General features: G+C 39.6%; 1 protein-coding gene across 3 annotated transcripts in view; it reads left to right on the forward strand.

Annotated features, from left to right (window-relative positions):
* Positions 1-17,265, forward strand: part of MAGI3 (membrane associated guanylate kinase, WW and PDZ domain containing 3) — a 414,340-nt gene that overhangs the window by 337,755 nt on the left and 59,320 nt on the right. For 2 of the 3 annotated variants that reach the window (XM_073587058.1, XM_073587056.1), the window contains exons 8-12: positions 6,300-6,406; positions 6,494-6,682; positions 11,258-11,866; positions 15,464-15,495; positions 17,002-17,164. In XM_073587058.1, the coding sequence (XP_073443159.1) occupies positions 6,300-6,406; positions 6,494-6,682; positions 11,258-11,866; positions 15,464-15,495; positions 17,002-17,164 (1,100 nt within the window). The remainder of the gene's footprint in view (positions 1-6,299; positions 6,407-6,493; positions 6,683-11,257; positions 11,867-15,463; positions 15,496-17,001; positions 17,165-17,265) is intronic. The other variant, XM_073587057.1, reaches the window with a different exon arrangement.

The following is a 17,265-nucleotide window of genomic DNA, read 5'->3' on the forward strand; positions in this document are numbered from 1 at the left end:
TCCAGGGTCAACTTGCATGCACAGCTATTTTGAGGTCTAGTCACAGGTTTTCAATGATGTTCAGATCAGGGGACTGTGATGGCCATTGTAAAACCTTCAGCTTGTGCCTTTTGAGGTAGTCTATAGTGAATTTTGGTGTGTGTTTAGGATCATTTTCCATTTGTAGATTCCATCCTCTTCAATTTCAGCAAAATTTTTTTACAGCTGGTGTTATGTTAGCATCAAGAATTTGTTGAAATTTCATTGAATCCTTTCTTCTCTCTACTCGTGAAATGTTCCCCGTGCCATTGATTGCAACTCAACCCCAAAGCATAGTTGATCTACCCCATGCTTTATGGTTTGCAAGATGTTCTTTTCCTGCCATTGCCCTTTTGCCTCCACACATGCCTTTCATCGTGTCCAAAGAGTTCTATGTTAACCTCTTCGGTCCACATGACTTGTTTGCAAAATGCATCAGACTTGTTTAGATGTTCTATTGCACACACTTGAATCTGAATGTTATGATGAGAATGCAGGAGAGGTTTTCTTCTGATGGCTCTATCATGCAGGCCATATTTGTGCAGGTGTTTCTTCACAGTAGAACAATGTACTACAATTCCAGAGTCTGCTAAATTTTTCTCTAGGTCTTTTGCAGTCAAGCGGGACTTCTGATTTGCCTCCACCATTTCCATTTTCAGAGTGCTAGGCAGCTGCTTAGAAGAACCTAATGGCTGCTGTTTTTTGGCACAAGATTAGAGGAGGCTGGGTTTTTATAAAGCTAGGAAAGGCCAGATGATTCACGTTTCCCAACGATAATAGTGAACAAGTCATAACCGCAACAGGCTAATAATTGAGGTTCGAAACCTTGGTCAAAGGTATCTGAGCACAAAAATCTCCAACAGTGCCCAAATTTTTGCATTGGCCCATTTTCCTTTTTGTAATTTTTACAATGTAAAAAAGACTATAACTATATATAACAGTAATTTTGACCAGGGGTGCCCAAACTGTTACATGCCATGGTATTTGCTTTACTGGAAGAACATTTAATGAGAATGCTTAACATTTTCATAAAGCACAAATTCTAAATACGGTTCTTTCTTTTTTTTTTGAATAAGACAGAAGAGCTTAGTTGACGTGTTCATCAAGGAGTTAATGTTCTCCATACTCATTAAGGGTAGAACATTAGTCAAGAATTGCTAAATGTGTAATTGCACTGGTAATTCCCTGGTAGAAATATCTGGGGAGACTACTTAATTTGAGAGTGCGAGTCATGGTGACAGCTTTGTGAAGAAAGAGTCTGTGAGCATCGCACTGAAACTGAGCAACTGCGCTCGCTACATTAATTCCCAGTTCTTGGTGGCGCATCTGATAAAACACCGCCGTAATTGGGAAACAATTGTAACTATTAATGCTTTTTTGTCTCCCATGTTTCTTAAAATGTGTAGACTATTAGCAACTTTTATTTGTCTAACATGATCATTTCTATGTTAAAGTTAATGTTTCTATTCCACGGTGTGGACCAGCTAATTGGATGACAATTTTTTCCATCACTGGAACAGTAAAGTACACAATATGTATTCCGTGTGTCATCTTTTTTTATACCAGATCACAACAAAACTTTAATGATGGAGTTAGATACCCAAAATGATAAGAAAAGAACATGCCCTGAGTCTCTCAGATACGTTTTAAAAACGTTTGTGTGTTTAGAGCAATTAGCTATTATTATTTATTATTTATTTATTTATATAGCGCCATTAATTCCATAGTGCTGTACATGAGAAGGGGGTTACATACAGTACAAAGTTATAGACATCGTTATCCGTAAACAAATTTACGATGACAGACTGGTACAGAGGGGAGAGGACCCTGTCCTTGCGGACTTACATCTATGGATCAGTGCGCTGTATGAACAAAAAAGCGAACCTCACTAGGACATGTCACTCTATAGATCATTGTGCCGTCTGAGCAAAAAAAGGGGACAGCACTAGGACGTGCCACTCTAGGGATCAATGTGCCGTCTGAGTAAAAAAAAAAGCAAACGGCACTAAGACATTGTTACTATATGGAGCAATGTGATGTTTGAAACAAAAAGCGGATAGCACTAGTACTTGTCACTCTATGGAGCAATGTGCCATCTGAGAAAAAAAAAAGCAAACCGCACTAGGACTTGTCATTATAAATCAGTGTGCCGTCTGAGCAAAAACAGCGGACAGCACTAGGACGTGTCACTCTATAGATCAGTGTGCCGTCTGAGCAAAAGCAGCGGACAGCACTAGGACGTGTCACTCTATGAATCAGTGTGCCGTCTGAGCAAAAACAGCGGAGAGCACTAGGACGTGTCACTCTATGAATCAGTGTGCTGTCTGAGCAAAAACAGCGGACAGCATTAGGACGTGTCACTCTATGAATCAGTGTGCCGTCTGAGCAAAAACAGTGGACAGCACTAGGACGTGTCACTATGAATCAGTGTGCTGTCTGAGCAAAAACAGCGGACAGCACTAGGACGTGTCACTCTATAGATCAGTGTGCCGTCTGAGCAAAAACAGCGGACAGCACTAGGACGTGTCACTCTATAGATCAGTGTGTCGTCTGAGCAAAAACAGCGGACAGCACTAGGACGTGTCACTCTATGAATCAGTGCCGTCTGAGCAAAAACAGCGGACAGCACTAGGACGTATCACTCTATGGATCAATGTGCCGTCTGAGAGAAAAGGGAACAGGACTAGGATTTGTTTTTGTTGCCATTGGGTTACTTTCTAGTGTGGTCCATTTTTTTCTCAGACACCACACTGACTCGTAGAGCATCATTGATCCCTGCACACATCTGCTTTAAAAACTGGTCCGTGAGACTGAGCAGGTAATGCTCTCATTGTTTTGCAGATCAGACTAGGCCATTAATGTCTATGGAGATGCAAATAAATGGATGAAACACAGATGCTTTTTACTGCAGAACTCTGTCTGAGTGTCATCCATTTTTAACTCATACATTAGGAGTCATTGGATAAAAAATGTTCGGTCTGCCTGTTTCTGTGGAAGAAAAAGAAAAACGAATGATAAAAAAGCATTGATGCAACTAGGATGATACCCAAGATATAATCTGTTGTTTCTCTCGGATGATAACTCACACAGATGGATTAATGTAGTTTAAGGGTCCATTTACATGAACCAACCAGTGCAACAATATGACGGCCCATCAGTAACCCTATACAAATCGGCAGTCGTTCAATTGCCTGTTTAAATAGGCAGATCAAAATAAATGACGCACGCAGCGATCTGCAATAGTGCACATAGGCTGCCATTGTTCTCAGCAGTGTAAGTACACGGGACAATGCGCTGCTGAGAAAGATGATCTTTTGTGCTGCACATAAGAACATTCTACCTGATGAACACATGTTTTGCTTGTTCAAAAGTGATCGGCAGCTGATTACACTGAAAGATTATTGTGAAACGATTTTTTTTTAAAAAAAACAGTCCTTCACAAGTATTTTACAATGTTAATGCAGCTTTAGTGTAGGATTAATGTGATCTCTATTTACCACGATTGTCACGATACAGCCACAAAAACCGCATGTAAATAAAGCCAAACTAAGTCGAGCAAATGCAGAGGATGAAATCTGAGTTCTAAAATTCTGCAAATTTTTTGTTCACTTATTATGTTGATATGCTGCGGATCTGGGGAAAATCCACAGCTGAAAGTCTGTTCCAGACTGTTTCATACCTTAATGGTGTGCGCACATAATGTATTGGGGATTTCAGGTGGGTCTGCTCTGAAACCCTTGACATTTTTTTGCAACTTTTTAGAGCAAAATGTATGTTCCACTAAAATGTTGCAATATTTGTGCAAAAAAAAAAAAAAGTAAAGTGCCTAAAAGCAGTTCAGGGGGTAGAATGGAGCACATTTGCGCAAAAACTTGGCATTTTTTAACCTCTTCATGAAGGATGACGTGTGTATATGTATGTGTGTGTGTATATATATATATATATAATATGTGTGTGTGTGTGTGTGTTATCGATTGTGCCGCTGCCTTTGATGCGGACTCTGGCCCTGAGCCCACATCTTTCCCAGCACTTGGTGGCTGATTTAATCAGCCATCAAGTGCCTCTAACAGCTGCGGCTGGATCTGAGATCCACCTACGGCTGTTAACAAGTTAAAGGCCACTATCAATCACTGACCGCAACATTTAACACATGCTGGTTGGAAGTGCGTCACAAGTTCCGCCCTTTTGCACCCGTGATCACAGGGTGCCGATGGGCTGTCATGACAGCCAAGGGTCTGCAGAAAACCCCCATGCCTGTCATTATGAATTTCCTGTCATAGATTGTGATTTTTGCACAGACGATCGGACGATTGCAGCTTCAAGTTTCCTAAGAGGACTAAAGTAAAAAGTGAAAAAAAAGTTGTAAAAAGAAAAACCCGTTCAAATCACCCCCCTTTTGCCCCATAAAAAATAAAACAATTAAAAAAATACACATTTGAGATATCAGTGCGTTCAGAAATGTTCGATCCATAAAAAATATAGAATTAGGGGTTTTTTTAGTCGCATTGTATCTACCCCAAAATTGTATCAATAAAAACGTCAGCTAAAGCCGCAAAACATAACCCCTCCGCAAGCCCCTGATCCTGAAAAATTAGACTGTTTCAGGTCTCGTTAAAATGGTGACAAACACAAAAAAAAAACTTTTTTTCATACAAATTTCTGATTTATTTTTTTTTTTCCACTACTTTAATAAATAATAAAGTATACTTTTTTTTTATCTGCATACTCGTACTCACTTGGGGAATATTAAAGTGAACACACATGAAATTAATTTTTGAAAAAAAAAAAAAAAAAGCCCAAATTCAAAGAAGAATGCACAAATGAAAAACTCTAAAATCTAGACCATAAAAGGTGCAAATGTGTTTTTTGTCCCTATTTTAGACTGCCCTTAGATTGGAGCACTATTGGTGTAGGGAGCAGATTAAGGCGCTGAGCCTGCTCTATACAGCACGGATACCGGCGGTATTACAGAGCCAGCACCTGAAGCTGGCTCCAGTTAGATTTTTAACTTCTTAAATGCCATTATTAAGCATGCAAGTAGCATTTAAAGGCATAAAGATGGTGGTTATCACTTGGGTAAGCCATTAGAAACCTGCACATTTTGATTGCGAGGCGCTGACTGGTTGCTATGGCTTCTGAAGGCCTCCATATCTGCCATGTGACATCTCCTATGAAGCCCTGCCTATTGTATTGCATAGGTGATTAAGAGATCACAGGTTCTAGTCTCCTGAGGGAATGAATTGAAAATGTACTAAACATTAAAAAAAAATTTTTGAATAATATATAAAATAAAGTAGAAAGTGAAAAAAAAGTTTAAATCCGCCTCTCTTTTCTTAAACATAAATGGTGAAATGTAAATTATTTAAAAAAAAACAAAAAACAGAACTCCATATTTGCTGTTGCTGTACAGGAGTTGATGGTGAGGAAGAGGGGAGTCCGAGCTCCTCCCCCCTCCAATCTGCATAGAATCTTCTAAGGCTAGTTTCACATTAGCGTTTTTTTGCGCAGCGCATCGGGCGCATAAAAAACGCAATGTAAAACGCAAAACAAACTCGCATTTTTTTAGCGTCATACGTACGCTGATGCGTCAAAAACCTCATAGACTTCAATGTGTTGTTTTTGCGCATTCCGTGCGCAAGCGTGCGCATGCGTTTTTTTGACGAGACAGGGCGGACCAAAAAATGCAACATGTTGCATCTGGCGCGAAAGACAAAAAAAGCATGCGCACGAAAACGCAAGTGTGCGCAAGACCATGTGCACGTCATGTTAAACATAGGTGCACAGTGCGCATGCGCACGATGCGCTGCGCACAAAAGCGCTAATGTGAAACCAGCCTAAGCAGCAACTGCCATCTCCTATTTTAGTGATAGAATAATCTGACATCACTGAATACAGATATTACCGGTGAATTGAGAATTTTGAGAATGAATGATCCTGGCTGAAAAAGAAGCAGATTTTTCTGATACGATATATTACAAAGTTGCTTACTTCCATGTGTACTATTGATTTATGAAATAAAAATCAAAACGTTTACTCTTTTAAAGATTTTTTTTTTTTTTTGTGGAAGTGCTTTAGGCCAGTGTCAAAACAATCAAAATCATTGTTCAGACTTTAATCAATTAAAAAAGTTATTTGGACATATTTTTGAAAATAACATTTTTTTTAAAGTAATTTTTTTTTATTAAAGTGACGCTTTTTCCTTCTCTTATATAAACGCGTCATGTTAGTTGTCTGATTGGTCTTGGCTGGTTATATCATGTGCTTTTTTGTTTGTTTTTTAGTCACATTAATCAGAAAACTCAGTTTGAGAATCCAGTCCTAGAAGCTAAAAGAAGGAAACAGCTTGGCCAGCTGAGCTTGCCACCATCCGAGGGGGCATTAATTCCAGGTACAGTATGTTTTTCCTTCGTAGTTAGAAACGTAGGAATATTATATTTGCAGATCTATTGATCGTTTTGTTTTCTACCCACTTCAGAACCAGACAAGTCTCCATTCACCAGGGATCCAGCCCTTTTAAAGGGAGCAATACTGCGTACATCCCTTAAGAAGAGCTCCATGGGGTTCGGCTTTACAATCATTGGAGGGGACAGACCAGATGAGTTTCTTCAGGTCAAAAATGTCTTGAAAGACGGCCCAGCTGCACAAGATGGCAAAATTGCTCCAGGTACGACACATAAACCTGCTGTATCCACTCAAAGAAGCAGCAAAATACGTCCTTGCTCCTGCAGCAATTCTATTTTTCTGCCGCGAGCCTGACATTTTATCAATCTGTTATTATTCATTATTTAGGGCAAACGTCCCATTATGGCCATCTATACAACTTATCTGATCAATGATTCACCATAATGGATGCAGCTAACTATAGCTGAACCAGAGCTATTGCTGAGTATACATCTTATGGAGGGGACGGATTATAGCCCTGTTAACCGATAGGGGAATAAAGCGTTTCTGTAAATATGGAATATAACATGGACACCATACTCTTTGTAAAATCCAAGTTCAACATAACGTAATTTTAAGGAGGATCTGTCAGCCATCGGGATATGACTCGTAGTCCCTATGAATTAACAGTTCTGGAGCAAGATTTATTAGAATTTTGGGTTCTGCTACTTCTCTGTTATTCTTCCTGGTAGTGAATGAATAAATTGACAATTGGGTGTTGCTGTTACCTATATCAGTGTAGCGTGCTTCTTCTCATTATGGCGCAGTCCAAACAATGAATGTCAGTCAGTGATTAAAGGGCATCTATCGGTAGGATCAACCTTCCTAAACCATCTATATGGGCATGTAGGTGATAGGTAGCTGATAAAAATGATACCTTGATATCTGCGATCTGATGTCTTATTTCAGAGAAATCCACATGTTTCTTAATATGTAAATCAGCTGCTAAGATGTATGGGCCAGACACTGATCTTGAGAATCTGCCTCCAGAGCTTATTTTCTCGGAAAGTGGAAGTTACAAGTTTGCTATATCTTGACTGACAGTCTGCTCTTCTGCTCTCACTGCAGAGCTGTGTGTGATTATAACTGACAAATCTGCAGGTTTCTCTCAGCTTCTTTGTCACTGCAGGCATCCAGTGTTCCAGTAGAGCAGAGCTGTGAGAGCTGCAGCTGCGAACGAGTTTGTAATGAGACGTAGTTCAGTTCTGCTGTTTTGTGCTTACGTGTCTCTCACTGGTAATGCCGCTTTTTGTGTAAGATAATCTCTGGAGGCAGATTCTCAGGGAGATATATGTGTGGCCCATAGATCTTAACAGCTCATTTACATAACAGAAAAACATAGATTTCATTTGAATAAGAAGTTGGATTACAGATATCAAGATATCATGTTTTTCAGTTTCCTATGACTTACATGCTCATATAGACTCCTTAGGAGGATTGATCCTACTGAGAGATTCCCTTTAAATGGGTTGACAACCTCTGGAGAACATATTTATTTCTTTAGTTTACTTACCGTATCTTCATGTATTTTGGGTTACAAATAATTTTTGCTATTCGGTTTCATAAACAACGTAGATTTTTCTGTAGGATTAACTTTGGTGTGGTGTGTGGTCATAAATCAGCTCAGAGAAGCTGATAAATTGGGCTGTCACAATGAGCTCACTGTCAACTTCTCGGTTAACCCATTCTACAGTCAGCAATACTCAGTGCAACACAGGGCTATAGATGGCAAACAGTGCAATTGTTTCAATGAAATCCAATTACAAAAATGACTTTAACCAAAAATACATACAAGTACGAAAAAAACAGTCTTCAAAGGTGGATAAACCCTTTAATTGAAAATGCCTATTCAGTAATTATCAACTTTTTGCAAAAAGATTGTATTCATGTCTCTGCATGTGTGGAAGAGGCTCAGGATCTGAGCTCTCTCCATAAGTGGCAGATACCGGCTATATTATATGGCCGGCATCTGTCTCTAACAGCCGGTTTGCTGCCGAGTTTCGGCTGTGGTTTTTGACTATTTAAATGCCACTGACAATCTCTGACAGCGCCATTTAAATAGAACGTGTGTAGGTACCTGTACGCACCAGCTGTCATCGGCCCCCCAACACCATCACGGAGCTCAGCTGTTGCCCTATCCTGTGCAAAATGAATAAAAAACCGCAATAGAAAGTCCACAAACTGTGCCGTAATACACGAGTTGACTATGATTTGTGAACTTTTTCTTAGAATTGTACTTCCCATACTTCTCAACCAATACTTTATCTAAAGCCATATATTTCCTCCCATAAATACTTGCAGCGAGTGGATTAAAGTATTGACTGCAGCTCGGCAAATGAACGGCATCTGCGTGGAAGCCTACACAGCCATCAAGAGCCTGAAATAATGTCCTCCCAAAATCCATTTGCCGCTCGTATTAACTGTAATGAATTAATGGACTTCTCTGCAATCAGCAGAGGACTGAGTTTTGGTGTAAAAATGTTTCAAATGGTAAAAAGAGATCGACATTTAGAGAGAACTTAGTTTTATGGAACACTGAATTCCAAGCTGTGCTCTGTCTGTGAACGCACAGATACATATCAGGCAGGACACTCCGGGTTCTGTACAAGTTCAGGGTTCACATATAGTGTAGTATAGCATGAAAGTGTTTTAAAGTCACAATCTGGTGTACTTTATTTTTCCGTTAAAGTTCACTAAATCCTGAACCAAATGGTTTTACTAAAAGAGCAACTAAACTTTTTTTTTTTTCTTTTTAATAGTTTTGTCCAGCACGGAAAGTTATGACATTCTCCAAATAACCTCATTAAGAGATTTGTCTTTATTTCTGTAAAAAAAATATATATATATTGCATGAACGTGGCCCCCAAACGCTGCTAGCTAAAGACAAGCAAATAGACTGGGGAAGAGCAGGGTTTTGGAGGCAGTGGTCAAGCATTTTATTCAGGCATGAAGATGGATCAGTTTATAAAAATATTTGCAAAAACTCATAACTTTCCATACTGGACAAAATTTTATATATATAGACAGATAGATAATTAGTGTGTGTATATATGTAAATGTGTGTGTATGTATATGTGTGTGTGTGTGTGTGTGTGTATATATATATATATATATATATATATATATATATATATGTGTATGTGTGTGTATGTATATATATATATATATATATTATTGAAGTTGCTCTCTAAAGGAAATTTGTCACTAGGTTTTTGCTATTTAATCTGCGAGCAGCATGATGTTGGGGCAGACAGCCTGATTCCAGTGATGTGTCACTTTCTGTCTCTGTGATGTAAAAACATTGCTTGCTCTGCAGGAAATTATCACTAGAGGACTCGTTCAGTTGTCTGGTGCCGTGCAGTCCTGCAGTGTGTAACCACATCCCTCCCACTGCTTAGTATCCTTGTGCCAATGTACAGTGTACAGAGAAAGTTGCCAATCAGTGGTGTGGGCAAAGTTATGCAGTGTTCAGCATTTGACAGCAGCTAGATCAGCAGCAGGGAAAACATTGATTTTATCAAAACTGCACCAAGCAGACCAGTAAGTGACACATCACTGGAATCAATGTCTCCGATATATAATGTTGCAAAAACGTGGTGATCAATTCCTTTTAACAACTTCTGGACCATCCATAGACTTTAATTATCTTGGTGGTCCGTCTTTTACTCAGCACTGCCGTTGTAAAACGTCACTGATTAGTAGCGCAGCTCCACACAATCGTACAGCTGCAGAATCGGGGATCCCGTTGTCTCTGACAGAGAGAAGGCACACATGGTTTATTACCCTCTCTGACTTTTTGATGGTGGGCGCAATGTGTCAAATAAAAAAGAAATAAAATATAGCAGGTAAAAAATAACCAAATTAAAAAAAACCTGTTAATCCAAATCGCCGTTACTACGCACCTTTACACCACATAAAGTTAAATAAATGAAGACGTATCCGAAATATAAAAATATAATTGTATCAGAATAGGGACCAGTTTTTAAATGTATATTAGTGGGTCTTTTGTGGTCTCAAGACAAGGGAAAGACAGACCATCATTTCACTTGTTTTCACACAGATATCGCCTGATACCAGCAAAGCAAATAGAACGTATATCTGTGACATAAAAACAAAGCCCCAATTATGAAAAAAATGCAAAAATTGCTTGAATATCCAAATGAGAAAAATGTGTGCAGTTCTTTAAAGCATATGTAAGACAAATCCTGAAAGTGTGCCTGGTGAGGAACAGGAGTGAATGGCCCGGTTGTGAACTAGTGAAAATTTTGTAAGACTTCCAGCAATTATTGAAATGTAATAGGGAAGTCTATTTCCCATTGAAAGACATATTTTATCTATTACAAAAACTGCACATTTATTTAGCTGATTTTGCCAAAAAGTTCAGACCTGGGCCTTGATAATTGTGTTGGGTGTTGGAGGGCCCTTTACCGACCACAATTTTTAGGGTGCATACATGTGAATGAGGTTGTACATGGATTTCTCAAGCCATATTTTCATATGTATGTGACAGCCACCTTTGAATGCTTATAGGGGTTTCTCACCGCAACGAGTGATGGCATTATATGAGAATATACCCGATACCTGAGTTTGTTCCTTTTTAAGAAAACTTATCAGAGTTAGGTTACCTCCATTCACATTGGGTTCTCAAAGGATTAGGGTAAAAAATTCATATGTGAAATTGAGATGACGTGCAGACATGGTCTTCATGTTCTAATACAGCAATGAAATAAAGATGAATTGCTATGACCGGTTTAAGGGTTGGTTTTATTAGAGTCCATAAATCTGCTTGTTTTGCCAGGTGATGTGATTGTCGACATAAATGGGACGTGCGTCCTTGGTCACACGCATGCAGAAGTCGTCCAGATGTTCCAGCTGATCCCCATAAATCAGTACGTGAATATGACCCTTTGCCGGGGATACCCTCTTCCTGAAGATAGTGATGATCCTGTGAACGATATTGTCACCAATCCACCACCGATGATCAATGGGCAGATGACAACTCAAGGAGAAAACCTGGGAAGTCAAGACTTAAAATCTGGAGTCGTCTTGCTGGACCAAAATGGAAAACCAGGCCATGTGTTAGTCAATGGAAGGTTGAATGGCCCTTCACTTGAGATACAAGATCAAAGGACATCTGTGGCGTCAACTGTGAACACGCAGCCAGAACTTGTAACTGTTCCTTTATTGAAAGGCCCCAAGGGTTTTGGATTTGCTATTGCCGACAGTGCAATGGGTCAAAAGGTGAAAATGATCTTGGATAGCCAGTGGTGTCCGGGACTTCAGAAAGGAGACGTAATAAAAGAAATCTATCATCAGAATGTGCAAAACCTAACTCACATACAGGTTGTTGAAGTCCTGAAGCAATTTCCAGTCGGGGCAGAGGTGCCATTACTGGTGTTAAGAGGAGGTCAGTTGTACTTTATATCGTAATTGTGAATTGAGTCTGTGACTTTCAATGACTTTTTCTTCTAGATTTATATAATGTTTAGATTAATGCATTCATATAGCAATGACACAAACTAGTGAAGAAATAGATCCTATATTTTACCCTTAAAGCTTTACTTTGAGCACAACATGAAATCGCAAAATGCTAAATATACATTGAAGAAGAGGGTCACTTCAAAGAGACTGATACCATGCGTTATATGGTTGTTTTTTTCCAGTAGAACCTTATCGTGGACCGATGCTTTTGCATCCATACTGTGGCAAATTTCATGCACGTGTGCGCCCGACAGTGGGCCTAAACGCAATGTGTACCTATCCTCACCCCTGTTCCTGGATGGACCAATGGGACCCCTGACTTGAATAAAGGGAAGGTGTGCATGTGTGACTTCTGCTCCATGCATCATCTATGGGCCTGCCGGAAATAGCTGAGCGTTGTATTCCATTTTCTCTGACAGTCCCTTAGACCATGAGGCTGAGCATTCTTCAGTACTCCGCACTGCGAAGCCCCATTCTTGGAATTCAAGAGCTCGGTTTTCAACATTCCTCGGGGTCCCAGCAGTCTGGCCACCAATGATCAGCAAGTTATTCCCTATACAAAAAATATGGATATCTTGTTATTTTTTAAATAATCTTTAAGCCCCACTGGCCAACAGAATGGAGATGCCAGATATCAGAATCATCTCTCCTCAAACACTGATGAGCAGTTGACGTAGGTCATTAATAATAACATCCTGGAGTGCCCCTTAAAATGAAAGACCAACGCCAAATTACGTTGTGTGGTGCCAGTGGTAAAAATGATTGAAAAATAAAAATCTCACTTTACAGATGAGAAATATCTCCCATCAAACACTGATGTCACACAAGGACATTGGAACACACCGGTAGTTATGTAACTGCACATGAGCGCTGTCATTCAGAGCGAGACGGCAGATCCATATTGATTAATCATGTCTGGCTGACTTTGTTTTGCTTTGTGCTGGCACTTAAAAGAATTTAAAAAAAAAAAAATTCAAAACTCCAAAGTACCGTACCTGGAGGGAGAACCCCAGATGGGAACTAACCTCAGTAAATTAGTACTTATATAATAGGATTTCACTGTTGTAAGAAACACAGGCGCTGTCGGGGATTTATCTTACAGTATGTGGCATACGATGTTGGATATTCTAGTATTTAATCCTTGGGCAAAGCATCGTCCTTGTCTGTAAAATCATTCAGATTGATCTACACGCTAAAATCAAGTATCCAATCTATAATTTGATATTGTTTGGGTTTTTACTAGACCGGATGGCTTGTTAGATAGAATGTGGTTCAGATAAAAGCGGTAGACTAGAGCCTGACCGCTATGGCAATCTGTCCATGACAAGCTAAATGACAACCATCTTTTAATTCTGCTCTCTTGCATATACTGAGGGAGTCAGCACTCAGAATAGAAGAGTGTCATCTTCCCTGACACTACCGATAAGAGAATGCTTCCCGCTGTCCATTAGATGGGCTCTACCGATAGATTCCTGCCGTTTCAGCATGGACACAGTTAAAGGCAATTGCATTGACTCCATTTCTATTCCATCCTAATTAGCTTATATGTGCACATAATGTGGTTCCTGATAGCTGCCAGTTAAAGATGCGTCTCTATGTCTGCTTTAATGGCCCAGTCTTTGGCCTTTTAAAAGCTGCTTTATTCCCAGTGATTGAATCCGAGTGGCCTTATCAAGGCTCATTCATGTGTTACATTCATTTACTTAATTGACTTCGCATTTGCAAAAGAAAAAAGAAATATAAAACTAGAAGCCGGGATAAGACTTTGTCATGTGGTCAAGCTTTAGTAGTGGCCAGTTTTGCTCTTATTTTATTACCGCTGCTCCCCTGAACAAGTTGTTTAGATCCGCTATATAGTTCCAGAGATATGGGCCTTTTTGTCTAGTGCTTTTTTTAATGTTTGCTCACAGGATCCTCTGGGGCGTGTCTTTAGGCTGTTTTACATGATTATCTTGTGACAAATGCGACCTTGGTGACTACCAAAAAAAAGCAGCTCTAAATATAAAGACCACCTCTGGAACTGAACTGTATGATGGATTAAAAAAAAATAAGAAATCACCATACTTGGGGAACAGGGAAATTGGAGAGTGAGTCGGAGGTTTGGCTTACCGACTCCACAGCCCCGTGCATGTGCGTAAGAATTTTTATCACCACATTTGCAGCTCTTGTTGTTGATGCATGAGTTTTTCTTATTTATAGATTTGTTCTCGTTACCTGTTTTTCAGACTGCTTTTTTGCCATCTGAATTGGTATTTGTGAAAAAGTCTCAAAAAAGTTTAGTGCAGAATGTCTGTTTAGTTTTTAGACTTTTAATTCTGTGATTGAGACACTTTGAACCTCGATTAATATGGTTTAGTGGAAAAATGGCATAAAAAGTCATTCTGTGTATTAAATTGTGCCAAAATTTAGGCGCAAACTCAGCCATCCAAGAAATGGCGTAAACTGAGCCACAGTGATGAATTTGTCAGAATTTACGATTGTCCAGTGTAAGTTTGTTGCAGATGCTGCCCAAATACTACACAGGATCAGTAAATCTGCCTCACTGGCCAACGTAGATATTTCCATAGAGAATGCATTTGGTATATTGAACATTTTGAAAGGTTCCAATAGTGTTAGAGTAACTAATAATTATCATTTTGTATGCACTTTTCATTGCAGATCAATAGGGGTCCGTGTCCTGAGAGTGTTCACTCCAATTACAGCTGAAATGAGTGTAGCATGAGAGGCTCGAGTACTCCGCCACCGCCCGAGTGCACTCATAGAATGGAGTATTCAATAGAAAGTCATAGGGGCTCACTGGAGTACAGTGCGCCAAATTAATTGAGGTGCCAGCCAGGGCTGTGGAGTCGGAGCCAGAGCCCATTTTGGTGGAGTCGGTGTCATGGAAATTGAGGAGTTGGAGTCAGAGGATTGGCTTACTGACTTCACAACCCTGGTGCCCGCCACATAATTGAGAACATCCTGCCAGTTGCATGTGCCTCCGAGCACCTCCCCAGAAATTCTACTCTAGTCAGTGAACAGAGTAACATTTCTAGCATAATAACGTTTCCACTTTTGCTGAAACTGACGGGTGAGTGTAGCTCCGCCCAGTCACTCCCCGTCTCCTCCCAGCTCTGCCCATTTTGACAGAGCTGCTTTGAACTGGCGTGAAAACGCAAAAAGCGGCAAATTTACTGCGCAATGCCGTAGTGCACGAAAATGTAGCAACTTTTTTTTTTTTTTTACATTTTACAACAATTTTCTGGCGTTAAAGGTTCAATGAGTCGGGGGAGCCATAGTCTTTCTCTCCTCTATGAGCGCTTGCTGCAGGAGCGTGTGTTTTCAAGCCTCCCATGGTGCGTACTTTTCAGCTGTTTTGGGAGATTGATGAGGGTCTAAGGGCCTGGACCCCACTGATTTGCAGGTAACTAAAGTACATACGGTACATTTAAAAAATCTGTTAAGTGTTACTGTTTAAGTTTGTTTTCCAATGTATGTTTGCAATGATCTGTCTTGTATTTAATGTGTCTAATTTTATTTTCAGCTCCGCCTTCACCTACCAAAGTAACAAAAGTGGTGAGTAAATTACACAGTTTGTCTTTTAAATATCTTTTGTAATTGAATGAATCCTAATCATTCAGAAGGGATATTGTAAAGAAGAGAATGCATCGCTCTGTTGTAGCCTTGGAATTATTTGTTTTTCTCAGATAAACCGCTGTGTACATTTCAATAGCTCGAGAATCATTTGTTTCTGGGCTTTTATGTGTTGCATCTATATTTTGTCAATGAATATCTCACCCTATAAAAGCCATGCATCGCACAAATATAATCTGAGCTTTGTATTGCTCTTAAAATGCCAAAGAAATGTCTCTGTGGCAGTGAACACAATTTCATGGTTCTTTGTGCTCCCTCTTATACGCTCAGTCGAGTACGACTCTTGGTCATTCTATCAATCATCGCTCGCCAAGTTGCTTCTTTCAGTTCGCCAAAGTTTGGACAAACCCTTTAACTCTAAATGTAATTCCTTAACTGTTTGTCAGATCTTCAATAATGTCAAAGAAAGAGGTTTAATTGCTGTGAAAAAAAGCTTTAGGTCACCAAAAAATTCATGTTCCAGGACCATCTCTAAATAGCATTCTGCTATGTGATTGATTCAATATTAGTGCAGAGCTTGCTCTAGAATGGTAGCAGACAGGTGTCCGTAAGGGTTTTTGATGCTGGTCTGGTGACAAGAAGGGCAACAATAATGAAGTCCTCTTCATACTGTTTGGGACATCTGTTGTAAGAATGATTGTCCGGGTAAAAAAAAAGTCCTGTGTGAGGTTGTTTTTCATCCAAGAGATTGGGGTCACTCACAATTTTGCCTAAGAAGAACACTGCCATGAATAAAGAATGGGGTCTAAGCATCCTCTAAGAGCAACTTCTAATGATCCAGGAGCAAGTTGGTGATGAACCATGCTGCTTTTTCCATGGAGACCATGTTTGTTGAACAAAACATTGACATTTTTATCCGAGGCCAGAAAGCTCCACAGATCTCCATCTCATTGGGAACATCAGGTTAATACTCAAAAAGCAGATGGACAAACATAAACACATTAATTGTGATATACTCCAAACACTGATAGACAAGAATAGGTTGTCATCAGTCAGGATTTGGCCAGAAGCTGGTGTCCGCTGCCATGGCAACTTACAGAAGTCTTGAAAAATAAGGGTTAACACTATAATGTTGAGTCGTTGCATAAAATTGATGTATTTCTCTGTAAAAGTTTAAAACTTGTGAAATGCTTATAATTGTGCTTTAGTAACCATGGAAACATTGAAGTAAAATGTATAAAACCGTGAAATAACAGACTTTGTAAAAACCCAAAATTTGTGTCACTCCCAAAATTTTTGGTCATTGACTGTACAAAGGCTAACCATCTGACATGGATAGCAGCACTTGGAGGAGTATTTCATTTATACATAATAGTAAGAACAGGATTACTCTTTTTAAGCCCAGATTCTGTGTAGTTTGCCGTCCATATGGGGATCAAATGATTGACTGATTGATGTGAAAGTCACTCACTTATTTTCCTTTTCCAGAAAACTGATAAGCAGGAGCTGACGGGGAGCCTTGAGGCAATTGGCGCAACCGAAGCTTTACCGCAGCCTTTGCCCTTTCCACCAAATCTCGCTCGATCCAATTCCCCAAAGCTTGACCCTTCTGAGGTCTATAAGAAGTCCAAAAATATATTTGAAGATAAGCGTGAGTATTTTATCACCAAATGCATTGAGTTGGATCTGTACATGGTTTTATGGGTTTTGGAATGGTTGAATATGTAGTGTCTATTTAATATGTCTCCACCC

Source organism: Dendrobates tinctorius, unplaced genomic scaffold (assembly GCF_039654945.1).
Source record: "Dendrobates tinctorius isolate UK_male_01 unplaced genomic scaffold, ASM3965494v1 ptg000098l, whole genome shotgun sequence".
Taxonomy (NCBI): Eukaryota; Metazoa; Chordata; class Amphibia; order Anura; family Dendrobatidae; genus Dendrobates; species Dendrobates tinctorius.